At 40.0% G+C, this 15,505-nt stretch overlaps 1 protein-coding gene across 3 annotated transcripts; it reads right to left on the reverse strand.

The window, feature by feature from the left end:
* Nucleotides 1–397: 397 nt before the first annotated feature.
* On the reverse strand, nt 398–13,038 carry LOC111254798 (uncharacterized). Of its 3 annotated transcripts, none has more exons than XM_086976014.1 (4): nt 12,284–13,038; nt 11,009–11,262; nt 1,428–1,684; nt 398–1,026 (listed from the first exon to the last, which is right to left on the reverse strand). In XM_086976014.1, exons 2-4 carry the CDS (start codon nt 11,023–11,025, stop codon nt 776–778), a joined length of 525 nt encoding a protein of 174 aa, XP_086832140.1. In that variant the 5' UTR covers nt 11,026–11,262; nt 12,284–13,038; the 3' UTR covers nt 398–775. The 3 variants fall into 3 exon arrangements, with proteins under 3 accessions (XP_086832140.1, XP_086832139.1, XP_086832138.1); XM_086976013.1 differs by lacking the exons at nt 11,009–11,262; nt 12,284–13,038 and adding exons at nt 1,936–2,865; nt 9,172–10,596 and having other exon boundaries at nt 1,428–1,641; XM_086976012.1 differs by lacking the exons at nt 11,009–11,262; nt 12,284–13,038 and adding an exon at nt 1,936–4,655 and having other exon boundaries at nt 1,428–1,641.
* Nucleotides 13,039–15,505: the final 2,467 nt, after the last annotated feature.

The raw sequence follows: 15,505 nt of genomic DNA on the forward strand, positions 1-15,505 counted from the left end.
GTGTACCAGATCGGTTGACTAAACCTTAATTGCGTAAGCCTATTGAGAGAAACTAAGTAAAAACCATATTATTTAGTGGTACAAAATTTTTAACTAAACTTGCGTAATGGCACAGATCTTTAGGTGCTTTATAGTCGAAGCAATTTCCGCTAATCAATACCAAACGACCTCATCCACATCCATACTTTAGACGACCTAGCAAACTGCGTGGCTTTAACACTTTTACATATTAAACCATTGAGCTACATCAAAGTCGATACGAACTTGTGAAAGCTGCATGTTTATGCATACTGCAAATCATAGGCGTCATTTTAATACCTTTCGAACATGTCAGTTGTAATTGCAATGGCCTAACTAGGTTTTCCAAAGAACTTGAAATATGAAAGAAAGCAAGAAATTAAATAAAGCTACTTTATTTTCTTTAAATTGTCAAAAATCACACGGATTTCACTCGGATGGAAATATAGATTTGGTTAAGACAATAAAAACGCCGAAGAGAGTATCCGTCATATTAAGCCCTCCTGAGTAACCCGATCAGTCTAGTACATGTACATTCAATACATTTCGGCACATCGGCGAGTTTTACGCCGATGTGCTCGAAATCTGCCACGTCGCAGTAAATACTTGCATGGAGCTCCTCCGAGCGACCTCTTGTGAGCGAGATTCAGCTGAGCTCAATAATTTGTTGTCATAAGTTGCTGAGCGTCCCATTGACGTAAAAAATTTTTAATAATAATATTTGGCGTATTTTCACTGTTTAACAATGACAGGCTCTTTATACTGCAGGATCGTGTCCATCAGTAATCCGCTCCGAAATGACACGTGTTACATCTGGTCCTCCTGCAGGGTATACGGCATCGTTTGAATGCGTCTTTGACAGTCGCTCTCTAAAAATTGTCTGCTTCATATTTTTGTCGTGAAATACGGCACCATACGGTGGCAGACTTTTATGAAACGCGTCCTTGCATTTTGGTCCAGACTGCCATTTCTGTTCGAATACGATGTTGTCTTGATCGTCTGGGCCACCTATAACGTACATATAGTCTCACTAGTTTCGTCGAGCTGATTATCGGTCTATAGACCGACTAAGAGTGCTCGCCTATTAGAAAAACTGATTCCAACACAGCAACTGAAAATGATTATGAAATTTTTCATTTGTCATCGCTCTTGCGTGCGTTTCATCTGTGGATATCGTAACAATTCGATATAAACTCTTATCTGACAAGCAGCATTATGTCTTTCACGTACAATTAATAGTACATATCTGTATAATCAATGTAATAATATGTTTCTTATGACAACGAAAAGTGGGATAAGGAACGCTAATTCATAAATCCATCTTCTACTTAAGGCAACAGCTACAAAGAAGAAGCAAACTATCTCATGGGCACGATATATTTCTGCTAGTGTCGACAGCGATAGCTCACCAGGGTTGACGACTTGAACGGCTTGGTTAGTATTCACTATCGGTGTTGCTTGTGAAGGCTTCCGTGGGTAAGCATCACGTTCGGTGTTTAGATGCGTGTATGGCATACGGTTGGCTTTCCATCGTACGAACATGAGCGCAGTCCAATAGCCCATAGCTAAAGTTACTATACTGAACAGTACGAGTAGAGGCCAAAGATCGCGTTGAAGAGTTGCCTGGACCGACGGCACAGGTCCACAGAAGAAATTGCTACAATAACTTCGAAACAGCATAAAATCGATTCCAAAACTCAAAGGTTTACAATATAGTAGTGGCTAAATCTCTGCTATTCACTCTGTAGGTTTTCAACCGTATCCGACGGCCTTCTTACGTACTAGATGGTGACGTCTGTTCTGTCTGCCCTAACTCCAGAAACCGTCTGCCTGCTAGTTCGCCGCCAAGGGTAAAAATCTGTGTATTTACATTGGGTTTCACGAAAATTAGAGTAACGTATTGTCTTAGAAACTTACCCTTGTTAACCAGCTCTCTACTGAACCACCTTTCGCCTGTACTAGATAAACTGTACCATTTGGGTCGAGTAATCCCATTCGATGATTCATCGTTTTCGATAACTTTTTACACTGTTAGCATTCAGAACAGACGGAGGCAAATGAAAACTTGCACGCTATATTTTGTCGGAACGTTTTTCCTTCTTAATTATAAGTTCGTTGTTTACATGGATCACCAGCCAAATTAGTTCGTGGGCCAAATATACACTAGAAAATGTTTGTTTCCGACATAAGGGGAAGTAGACGTCCTTCCTTAATAAGTGAAATGTTTTATACTCCTCTGAGACACCGGAACCGCAAGCTGCGTGGCATTTTAGGGCCAAGGTCAATCAAGGTACAAATGTTTTCCAGTATTAGCTCTTCATGTCATGGGGATAGAACCAAGAAGTTCTGACTTATAACGGCTAGCTGGTGTAAGATACTAAGAGAGTAGGAGTTTTTACAAGGACCATGGAAAGCTGCGCTCTTAAGATTAGAGCGCACATGCGGACTTCTAAAGATATACGATGCAAATTGGCTAAACAATATTTGACCACCAATGGCAATTATTGATTCATTTATATCGGACGAACCTTTAGATCAAAAGTAACCATGTATTGAAACATAATGTAATTGGTGTTACTTAGCTCTGTTTACCGCAGCAGAGTCTAGAGTTTCAATCAATCATTAACCAATAAATAAATCTATACCCTTTTCGGTGGATCTATCGGCTGAACCTGGATTTAGACCATAAGGGTAAAAAACCTCTTCAGGGGCCTGAAATGTGGTGTCCAGTTGATGTCTAGATAATGTTAGCGCAGTCACGACCCTTGGGGTCGGCTGCGGGTGACGCGGGTTTGATCAGTTTACTTGTCTCATACTGGTAGCCGGAGGGTGACGCACTTAACGTTTCTAAAATGACCCCGAAAAATCACATGAAAGAGTTGATTACAGTGAGGCAGTGCGATCACTCGGGAAACCAAAACCAGGCTTTAATGAAAACAATAGGTGTAATTTCCTAGTTTGATCTTCTATGTAACTCCGCTTGCGTAGCCTATAGTGAAATTTCAAAAAGAGCTCACTCTTAGGAAACTGACGATTGAAGGGATGCATCAAGGTATTACATCCGTTCTGCATCGCCTCGACCTTTTCGAGCTTTACCAAGCTTACAGCATACGTAGATTGTTATGCCGGAACTACAGCGTTACTAAAACCGGCCTTAAGCCTTACTGCATTAACGAATCTAAGGACAGGGTAAATCGTCGTTGATTAAAAGCGTACTAAAAGAGTACTAATTATTTGTGACTGTATGTAATTACAATAGGAGACAAGAACAGCTAATTTACTGGGACACTGTGCACAAACAATATGTGAACACTTTTGATTCGTTTGTGTGCCGACACACATATTTGTTATTAAATGATATTACAAAATAAGAGATGATATCTGATTGATGAAATACATAACAAATTCGTATATGGCCAACAGTCGCTGGAAATGTATGAAGAAATATTTACTCTAACTGAAATTCATTGATTGTTCGATCTATCAACCTGTTAGTATTGCATGTAATTCACAGATGGCCTTTGACGACCCCTGCGCACCGTAAACGAGGACGAAACCCCGATTGCACCCGGATCGCGTTCGATAAAAATGTATGTACTGCGATAGGCTTCAGCTCATTTGGATATTTAGGGTTATATACAACAAACTGGAAGGCTCATTACCAACTGCTTGTTGGTAGTCATTGCCGTGTTTGGGAAGGTCAGCAGGTAACAGCACTGCGAAGGATTATGATCACAATACGTGGACCGGAGCTGATAGTCTTCGAACGGCGCAATCTAAATAGGCCCTGAATAGAATTAATATGTGCACCCACATATGTACTACACATAAATAAAGCGTGGCAGGATGCTCATAAATAGTACCCCACCCTGTCTAGGACGTTGGTGAATTACACTGTTAGATATTGCTAGGTAATAGGTCAACGTTGAACCATGATGTTGCAGAAATAAATTTTTTCGGTAACTGCCAAAGTAGTTAGTAATTATTTATACGACGAGTATGCAATCGTTTTTTAGTTTCCCACATCTTTATTGTCGAGCTGGTTTTGTTAAAAATAAAGGAACAGCGTACTTAACCGTCTGACTCTTCGTACCGAGCGTTCCTAGTTATGTGAGAGGTGATTAAAAGTTGATGGTAGCAAAAAAACTACGTCAGAAGATGTGTAAGTTCTGCTAGAATCCTATCGATCACTGAAGATATTTACGAAACTTTGACGCCTTTCAATCAAGTCTAGACAAAATGTGCGCTGTTTCCTTTCTGTTACCTAGAATAATTGTCATAATCCAAATATCTACTTCCAATGCGAAGAATGAAATAGACTGCACCGACTGTTACATTTGAAGCTACGGAACGAATTCCGATTTGTCTCCCCCAGGCCTGCGCAGCTTTTAAAACACCCGGTATAAAAACGTGATTGGAATTACTTCCGTTAAAACCTCCTCAGAGTAGTCGCAGAAATCCTCATCTTTTCCTAGTTTGTTGTGCTATTTCCTTTTCAACTGAAGGTGCTTGAAAACAAAAAACTATAGATCCCCAACGCAGTACTAAATATATAAATAGAGTGTGAAGGCTATGACTTGGATGGCTAAGTCTCTGGCTGGAACAAAGAGACCAGGAGCTGCTAGCAAGCAGCAGCTCCTGGTCTCTTTCTACACAAGCTATGTAAACAAAGAAAGTATGTATATATGCATCTTGAGAAAGACCGTTGTTCTAGCTAGGTGACTTTCGAATCGCGTATGTCAGCGTTCACGACGTTTGAAAGCTGAAAGGTGGCAGCAGTAGACGTGCTGAGATCGTTGGAAGGCCTTCATTCAAAGTCAACATAGAGTACTTTGATGATGCGTAAATTTTCTGCAGACGACCACCGTTTCCTTACGACAAAGGCACAAGTGTTAAATATACACAGTAAAAAAATTCTGCGGTTTCTGGTCAATATGCGCTATGAAACAAATTCTGTCGTTTCCGCATCGGGTAAAACCGATGAAACTCTTACAAGAAATCTTCAGGAGACCAAATATCCACCGACTGGCAATTCTAAGCAACCAGTCAAAACAAGCTGGCTGATGTTTGAGTGCCGCAGTTATATACACGAGCTCATACTAGATGGAATGTTTGTGTGTGAATGTGGGATCATCTTTGAATGAACCATAATTTAGTCAATAATATGGGTTTGACATTGATCATTTTTTTTTTATTGGCAACTATTTCACTATAATATAGAGAAGTAATATACACACCATTCATAGCCATTCGATTGTTTGCCAGTCAATCTATAACTGATTGAAGTAGTTCCACCTACATTTATTAGATGCGTGACGATACCGTGCCTCTTTAAGGGCTCAGTATGTTCATATCAAGTACCTGCCGCAAAAATAGACTTCACTGTTGTTTTGGTGTGTTATCGTAATCCAGATTGCTGGGTTCAAGGTAAAACATCTTTTGATAGCAATCTGAACCGTGCTAGACACCGCGTAACGAATCACTTTATATATTTGTAGGCGAAAGCAGTCTCAAACTGACTGGTGTAAGTCGCTTTTATAGAAACGTTCATTTGTTAAGGCTGACCGCACGAAACCTTCGTGCTTCGTAATACCCAAGGGCCTAAAATGCATTTTACCTTTGTGTTCGTCGATGCACATATCTACAACACAGGATAACCCTTTAGAAAAGGCGACCAACTTTGCCATTGCTAAAGGGAAAGAGAAGTGTCCTCGAAAACGGGTGGGTTTCAATCATCCTGTGCTATTAGACGGTCCAAATGGTCTTACATGATATGTGGATTAGACATCTTATAAGTTGGAAACTGGACGTTAGCAGAGAACACGATGAGATTCGTTTTTTTAGCTTAAGTTGTTTTTAAAGCTACTTTGATTTTCACATTGGTATCTATACATCGCATAGTAATCCCGCAACAACTTTGACCTAATTCAATGTGTTGTCGCTACCACGTCAATTATAGTATCGGCCCTCGTTTACATTACTTAATGTTAGTGAGACCTTAAATTAAAAAAAAAAAAGCCCCTCTCTTGAAAAGACTCTCCGATTGAGTGACCCTAATCCAAAGCAGATGCGCAACTCAGTTGAACTAAACGTACTCTACGTTATCGTGTTTCTGCTTTGCAGAAACCCTGGTCTTCAAATTGGACCTGGGATATCAAGATGTACGTCGATGATAACATATGCCCAATGCAGGATGTAGTGAACGAAGACGGTTCCCTAATGTTACGTACTCCAAAAAATGCTACCTGTAGGTTATTAAATCCGTTTCCGCAACGAGACCAATGGACTGATCGCGGTGAAACGAAGCTTTTAAATAAACCTTTCGTTAGAAGTTTTACGGCATTGAAATTAACTCTGTTATCGCTCTCCCCTAGGCTACAGTACATTGGTCAAGTAATATTTGACACCCACTATCGAATAATGAGTCTTGAAAGATAACATTACGTATATATATATATATATAATGAGTAAAAGTTACGGTTAAAATATCGGTAAATATTTATTTTCTGTTAATTATATTGCATGGTGATACGAACCATTTGACCTGGACCAATTAAAATCACAAATTTATATGAGAACAAAATAGAATTTTATCTTTAACATAAAGCTAATGATACGTATCAGCCTTTGTAACGATCTTTATAGTCTAATAAACCTCTATTTGATTACCGTCAATTAACTATGTCAAGATTTTGTTCAAGGCAAGATAAGCTAGCCAGAAGATCGGGCTCCACTCACAGCGGCGTTGCCTTTACGTAAACTCTGCGTATATCTATATGATAATAAATTTTAACGCGTTTGCCCGGTCCTGAATCGTGATTCGAATCGAGTTATTCTCTTCAGGTACGACTATACTGATAACACACGCCCCGTAGACAACCTCGTCTACGAATCATAGCGCCTTTTTTTTCCTCAAGTCTTTTTGTTGTATTTATGACGATGTAAATTTTGAGAGTATTCCGGACCTTACAAGTAGAAGAAGCAGAATACAAACTGTGCTCACGATTTGCTTGAACGAAACTTCTATGAGTATGTTAAAGTTACTCGCTCTGCGTTTAGTTGACCTACGTACCGCAATTTCGAAGAACATTTGCGTTCGTAGCAATTATTGTTTCCAAACATATTCGTACGCACATTGTCGAGTCTCCCAAAAAATGAAGATGATACTTCCAAAATTTTCGCTTTCAGATGTGTAAAGGAGATACATCACTTAAGACTTAAAACGCTGCCGTCGTCACTACCAGAACATTGTCTTTCATTACCACTCTGCCCCTTGCAGTTACACCTCTGCGGTTGCCGCCATCGCCGGGCAAAAAAAAACTAATCTTGACTTTAGAAACCTATCATTTCTGAGAGACTTTTCACTCAAGAGACTTTGCACAGTTCAACGCAGGAGGTCAATGCAAAGCTCGAGCGCATTCAACCAGTTTACGTAACATTTTATTTGCGACTGGTCCTTAATTTCTAATGCTGGATTTAGAGCGTTATGAAAAACGTGAAAATGGCGTTTTCGGTCGAATAAGGACAAAGACGCCTTCTACCATCTAAGAACGGTGCCGATCTAGGCCCCACCTCAGCCAGTGTCAAGGGTCATTATATAGAATTCGTAAACTGCGTCTAAAACGATCATTCCAAGTAAACTTAAGGTTTCAAGAATTATCTTTCGCCCTTAATATTCAGGTGCTTACTGGAGGTGTCGAAACCTAGCCTGAATATGGTGTATTTGTCGATGACGCTAGTCGAATGGTTATGGCCTTCGCCGCTATGTTTTTACGGTATAGATAACGTGGTAAGTTTGGAACGAATAGATTAAACACACAGCTGTCGCAACCAACTTTTTGTACTCGATTTTCTCTAGTTAATAGCAAATTTTGAGAAGATCGAGGTAGCTTATCGTGTAAAATTTGTATTATTCAAACCTTCACGCCCGAATAATTTGACTCCCTGTCCTCGTATGGCTACGGATTATAGGTACTTTCAGGCATATAACAGGCGTCGACCGTTTCAGTCACCTTACCTCCACCAACCAGTGCACGAAATCGTTGCGACTCCGTAAATGACGACCGATTACGTTTTTTTCACTTTCGGATAGAATGCACCTCTCCCTAGAGACAGAATTTTCGTCGTTTCGAGTCGGAGCATAAGTGCTATTTTACTTGTAGCGGCCTTAGACAGGGGGCTTATTTTGGCACTCCACTTGCAAAGGCTGGCCAATAATTTCGAAAAGATGTACGCTTTCGAATATATCGTGTTTGAAAAGAAAACTCTGTTTCGTAGAGTGTAAACCCGAGAGAGATTAAGGCTAAACTTACAATTCGTAGTCCGAACTCTTTTATAGATTTGGGTTGTAGAAGTACACAGATGCCGCATTATCTACTTTCGCCATGCGGACCTTCGCGTTTTTAACGCGGGAGTATGTGCTTTATGAGTCGGCTTCATAGAATGCCGACGAACGTTTTTATTTACAATACTTTTTTTTGCAGTGTTAGCTTTCCTTAGCATTATTTTTACGTTCCTGAATTTACTTCTCCCGATGTATTGAATTTTCACTTCATTCTGCGCGCGATACGTACTCGCTAATTATCCTTCTGAGTGCGTAACGACACTTAGCCGTCTCTGGGATCTACTCATCCTTCTATATCCTTCATCTATATCCTTATAATGACTTCTCGTAACGAAATTTGTTTGTCCGAAATTTCTTTGTTTTAGCACATTGTCCCACGAGTCGCAAATTTTTCGTGGACATTACTCTCAGTGCTACGAACTATACACATTTTCCGATTGTTTAACTTACGCTGAAATCGAGTTTTCGTTAGATAATACGGTTCCTAATTGCGTGCTTTAAAAGAGCTCCAAAGGGGTAGCGATCTGAATATTGAGTTTGTTACACTTTCTTTCGAACAGAAGCAATTGAAGCACCTGCGATTATTATCAACTTATAGACTATAAGACTTGTGAGGCGTGAGGTGAGTCGTACGTCCGCAAGAACGAATCGTGGAAGTTTTGACTTCGTACAACTTTAAGGGCAGAAGCATTCGACAAGTGCTGATTATAATTAGGCTTCCTGCGAACGTAATCGAACTTTTAAGGTTATATTAGCGGACTACGGTATTTATCTGGCACATGATTGTCTGAACACTTCTCGATACGCACGTAAATCTGTATGGAGGAACTTGATTTCAGATATCCTCATTGTGACCGTTTGACGAATGCATTTGTGTAAGCATTTGGCTATTCACAGCCAACACGGTCATTGCCTAGAGTTGCCGATACGTCTTTGAGAACACGAGGTCAAATCGAGATAGCATTCGCACCCTGGCGTACGCTCGAAACGTACGCGGTCGCAGTTTTGAAGTAAAAGCAACTCTGAAACAGTGTGTAAAAGAAGGCAACGAAGCGTTGTGAATTAGTTCAAAACGAAGCACTTACATCTTGTAAAGCTCGACTTAGCTGATTTTCTCGTTCTGAAGAACAAGAACATTTTGCACCGAAGGAGCCATACAGCTTTTTCAGACCATAGCTTTTTAACACTGTTTTTCTGATGTGGTATAGAAGATGCATCTGGAAAAAGATGAATATTAATAACTTGACCAATTATAGGTCATATAATAATAACAATAATAATAATATGAAGAAATCTATGTTATTGAACTGTTTTTTAATGCGAATATTCGCAGTTTTTGCGTTGTTGTTTATCAGACGATTTAAATAAAAAATAGGTGAAGTCTTGTGGCAGTTAATTAGAGCCGCACAAACGGACCCTTGACAACTTTCGTAGGTTACACGCTCAACATCGAATGGTGAGATGGAATAGTTATAATATGGAAGTTAAGGTTGTGCCAGGGCTAAGCCAGGGGTTGCTGGCTCAAGCCCAGCCAACGACGCGCCACATGATAGACGTAGTTCAGGAGTTAGTTCAGGCTGGAAGCAGCGCAGGTCGGATCCCTGCGCCTCATAGAAATGATACCGAAGAGCGGGCGCTCTAGGACTGACAGCACAATTCGCTTTGCTCGGTTCAAAGTAAAGCTTCACAAGACATAAGATATCCTTACTCGAGTATATGTAACAAAAAACGCAAGCAAAATTCGATGATAAGGTTAAAAACCATGGGACCTTAGCAATTAACCAGACCTTATGTGGACCAGTCAGTTCAATGAGGTAAATATATATCCAATAGCAATAAAAGTAAGTAAATGACAATTCTGTAGACACGTTTCGTTTTCGTAAAAGAGGAATGCCCACAAATACTAATGTCTATGCTAGAAATCATGTGTGTTTGTTGGATATAAAACGACTTTTAAAGTAGTCGGCCTGGGTTGGGGTGCTTTATGGGTCAGCAGATTTTTATCCTGGGAAAGTCTACGCGGATGGTCGAGCAGATTGATCAGACACTTGTCCTTAAGGGTCAAGTTTGCTTTTTACTATAGAGCGTAATAGTAATTTAGTTGGTCGTCAATCGACGCCAACTTCTCCAAAAAGACGACCCCGTACCTCCACCAACATCGTACGCATTCATACATATGCATGATCAATATTGAAACTGTACATTCAACGTGCGTTACATAACAAACGCGCTCAAACTTTGTTGTGAAACAAGTTATTAGAGTCTACTTACCTTAGCTGACCGCTATCCGATGTTGCTTCCGTTACAAATACAATTAGCTTTTAATAAAGTAAAATACGTTTAATAGAAATACATATGCCAGGCGAAGCGTACGAATGGCGCTCTAGTTTGAAGTAACTGAGTTCATGGCCGAGGTAAGTGGGATATATGCCTTTATCGATGGCGGATCTGTCACCGCAAACCAGGATACTCCGAAAGACAACAGAAAACCTTAATCATCATTTCTCTCACATCCCGGTAGATTCTGATCTGCATATGAAGAAACGACAGAGACCGTATTGCACTAAAATATATACAAATTGGAAAAAAATCCTGTGAACGGATGTTGTCCATTGAAAATATAGAGTAGATTTCTAACGATCTAACCTTTTATGTTGTTCCATCCTTCACTCAAGCTTTTGTAATTATAGGTCTAGTTGTGAATCATTTGTGGTTTCGGCGACGTAAACAAGAATTCAATAAATGAATACTGTAGAGTCTTATCTCCTGTGTTACAGTTCAGCACTGTTTCAGACGGTTGGTCTTCTAATGCTAGGCAAAGTTCCCGTCCTTGATTTCGAACTTAGGCCACCTCACGTGTCCCAGTAGGTAAGCAGGCTAAAACAGTCTAGATTTGCAACCTGGAAACAAATCGTTCGGTGGTGAGAGGCCAGCTGTCCATAGCAATGCTTAGCGATGGTAACATATAGTAATAGAATCACCTGAACCATTTTTTAGAAGAACTCGAAAGTTGTTGGCAAAAACGTAAGTGTTCCCAGCCGCGTCTCTATCTCTGAGTTCAGCTATTCTCCGAATACTCTAATGTGTGTGTGTTTTTTTTGTAAAATTAAACTAACCACGTTTAAACCATATTCAAGTCAGCCGTACGTAGAATGAAGCCGTTTCACAAACGTTTTGTCGAAAGAGGTTCGGATAGAATGTCTCTGCATGAAAAGATTTCAGGTGTAACCCTCTTTCTATCCACTAGTTGAATGAAAATGGTGGATAATTGTTTCGCCTGCCAAGGATCTACTCACTATCGATAACGCTCTAAGCATAGAGACAGGGATAATTTCGAAATTACTGTGATTGAACTAAGTCTCATACGATGGCAATCTTAGTCAAGGAAGTAGATGGATCTTTCTGGACTAAATGATAGGCTAGAAGAAAACGTGCTCCACACAGTAAACAACGGGATTAATCCAGTACTGAAAAGTCGGTATAATGCTATTTACAAGAAGTCACCACCCACTGTGTGTGTTATGGTCTGTAAAGCCTAAAAGAGGACCTCTGTCTACAACGTGTAACCACGATATGACCAGCTACAAGGGCGACTTTTATCGAATACTGTTTGTTCGTAGATTGACGTTGCTTAAGGAGTTACCCTTGAGGAACAAACATTTCCCCGCGTAATTTTAACATTATATGCTTATTTAGCATTATTAAATGTTGGAAGAGAAGACCTAAATAATGATCTTTTGCTACCGACAGTAGTAATATCCACGCGCGGATTCTACCCTGAACTACCTCACATACGTTTAAGTCTAAGAGGCAAATATTTCACGACCGCATCATCAAGAAATTAACTACGAACAGATACTCGCATATATTTAAAAAAAGACATAACCAAATAGTAAAGTATGAGAAATATATTAAACTCACTATTTTTCAGCCACTATCCCGTGATGCTGGCCTCACGCAGTGCTGTAGCAGTTTACAATATAGCTACAATGACCATGAACCATCGTATCTTAGCGAGACTTAGTTTTCGTGTAGGAATAATAATGCAATCGACGGCGTTCTCGACTTAGCACAGATTAAAACATAAATCGTTCGTGACGAGCTTTCAAGAAGAGTATTTAGTACAGTCGGTCATTGCAGTTCTCTCTCTACTTTAATTTTCTTAATTTCGTCATCCTGCACATTAAACTGCATTCACTAGTTCGCATAGAGAGGAACTTCCTGCAATCAGCCCCATATCCCCTACTTCCCTTTTTCGTTATCCTCCTATAACATAGTGTCGTCCTTTCAACAAAAATAACTATTACTATGGTGAATGTTACACATTTTTTCTGTTTAACTCTTCGGTCGCGAAAACAAAATTTGTGAGCATGCTAGGGTATGATCGGTATCTACTCAGTCGACAAAGGGCCGATACATAGGAGCATGAAGAACTGCTTATCGCTATCACCTAGCGACAGTCACACTGTGCGACACAAGCGACTGTCCACCTACTGTGAATTCTTGTGGGACGTATATCTCTTTTTGTTTATTTCCTTTCGCCCGATGGACTAGCGGTGACAATTCGTAATTCCGCCATGGCACTCTTAGGCATGTCAAACCCGTTTTCGCGTTTTTTTTTTCTTGCTAGGCAGTAATGACTGATTGGGCCAAGTTTCAAAATTATTCTAGTTGGTTCTGTTATTTTACTAAACACTCTTCCAAAGCATGCTCTTTCGCGGTCCATTATTCTCGTACGGTTTTTGTGAACATGAAGTGGAAACGGACAATCACGATATTACGCCGTTACGTCTCATAAATTTCCTTTCACGCATGCATACGCGTATATTGAGGATGTAACGCAGCGTCGAGACATGTAACAGAACTCGCTTGAAACTGGGAAGCGTCTTGTACCTACAGTCAAGTCGGTGCGGGCTTTTTGTATAGATGCGGTATTTTTTTTTTGTTTAGATTTTTTGTCGTAAAATTTCCGTGGACTAAATGCCATCGTTTTCGTAAGCGTTTGGCAACTGACGTGTTAACAAACCTATTGAAGTATTTATTGCTCAAATACTTACTCATCGAGATATAGCTAGTGGACTGGGCCATTCTGCCGGCTTAACTAGGGCGATGTTCACTCATCTAGTCAGCAAGTATGTCGATTAATTTTACGGAAAAAGAAAATCTAACCCCTGGGGACAGTGCGAAGGGTTCGCATTTCTATAGGGAAATTGTGTTTAAATAGATCATGAGATATCTATGTTGACGGACGTATAAACGGGGGTTATAGCTATACTGAGTGTTTTCATAAGGAGTCTTTTAGTAGACACTTGAGCTAGGAGCAAAACGAACGTAATGTCTGACCCATCCATGTCTCCGCAGACTTGCATCAAGGTTCCAGTTTTCTATATCAAATTGATAAGATGCATGATTTAGGTTTATGTTGTTCGTTCGTAGAGCACATTGTGATGATAATAACTACTATTGCGTTTATTTGTGGGAAAAAACAACACATCCGAAATTTAGAAAAAGCCAATAGAAAACTTCTTAGGATATTTTGCTGTTACAAGTGAATTCGGCGGAGTTTGAAATCAAGTGATTTTTACACTAGTTGAGCCAGAGTGACAGTCTTTTACTACCCTATTTTTTGCACACTTCTTGTGCCGCTCTGGCAGTCCTTGTATTGGCACATATCTACCATTGGCGTTCCCATGTGTACTTTTCCTATCTATCGTTTCTCGAAGTAAATCCACAGTAAAATATGCTCATCCACTGGTGTCCATACTGTGCTCGCACGGACTTGGATCAGAAAGGTAAGTATCGAGGCTAAAGTTCGGTACTCTTTTGTTCAATCCAGAAAAGAGGTTGGGGCGTAGTAATAAGATCTGGCAAAATCGGTGACAAATCATCTCGACAATCTTACGAAGTATGCTCTAATCGCGCTATTCTACTATACAATGGTACATTATTTATAGACTTGAACTAATGATCCGGTTTTGCAGTAACTGTATGCAGGTAGCTTATGGCGGAAGTATGGTACTGAAGCAGATATTAAGGCGTATCAAAAAAATATGAAATAGTGTGCTAATTTCAAATTACTATTATGATTTCATACTAAATTTTAACTAAGCGTGTCCACTTTTACAGCGGTACCTGCAGCTGAGCATTGCATCAGACTGAGTTTATACATAAGACTGTAAACTTCAATTTTCCTTGGGTTTAATATGCGATTGAAAGATTATCGATGAAAATAATACATGTTGACAAAATGTACCTATAATCGATCTTTTGCGATTTGTTTTTAACGAGACCAGTTACCGTAATCTTTGGCGATGCTTCTCTGACTGCCAACACCATCTATTCTATCATTACAATTGACTTTTTTTTAACAGCGTTTTTACAAAAACAGGTTAGTTTAAGCTATAAATCATGTAAACTATATGCATATGTTTTTTTTTTTGATCCTTTCAACTGGTATCCGTCCGCTGTGACCTCTCTGTTGATCATCCATAAAGAGATTTAAGCTACTGCTGCGCTTTGGATAGTCTATAGTTTGTACATAAAGTATCATATTAAGCTGTGGTATAGTCATACCGTGACTATTAAAATTCGGTTTATATTCACGTATAACGACGGTGGCAATGTGTCCATGTTGTACGTCAGCTGTGAGCCGAACAGGGACGACCCTAAAGTGGTATCACGCGGTGTCGAAGTGCGCAGAGAGGAGCCCTAAGCAACGACATAACGACTACAAAATCTCTTCTCTTCACAGAGGAAAAATACGCGTTTGGAGGTCGGTCAGTAAGCCTAGTGGGTAACTGCCAGTTGTTGCAGGCCTAGCAGCAGTTTGAAGAAGGCCGGCTTTACCACATCGGAACTCATGGGATCGCGAACGTTTAGTTTTCCCGAATGCCCGTCCCGTACATATCAGTCAGTGCAATATTTTTCTTCGCGGACTGTCGATTGCAACAGCTCCGATCATCGCTTTTCTATCCATCTCCTCTATGCGATCAAACGAAGATCTTATAGCTGTCATTACGCTAAGCCAAGATATGTAAACGAATTGACAATTTTCAGGATCGTTAGGTTCAGACCAAACTGATCATTGTTAGTAGGTCTTCCCTCTTTTCTGAACTTCATGGCCTTGGTTTTGTTCAGTAGCAC

Source organism: Varroa destructor, unplaced genomic scaffold, assembly GCF_002443255.2.
Source record: "Varroa destructor unplaced genomic scaffold, Vdes_3.0 BEIS01000007.1, whole genome shotgun sequence".
Lineage (NCBI taxonomy): Eukaryota > Metazoa > Arthropoda > Arachnida > Mesostigmata > Varroidae > Varroa > Varroa destructor.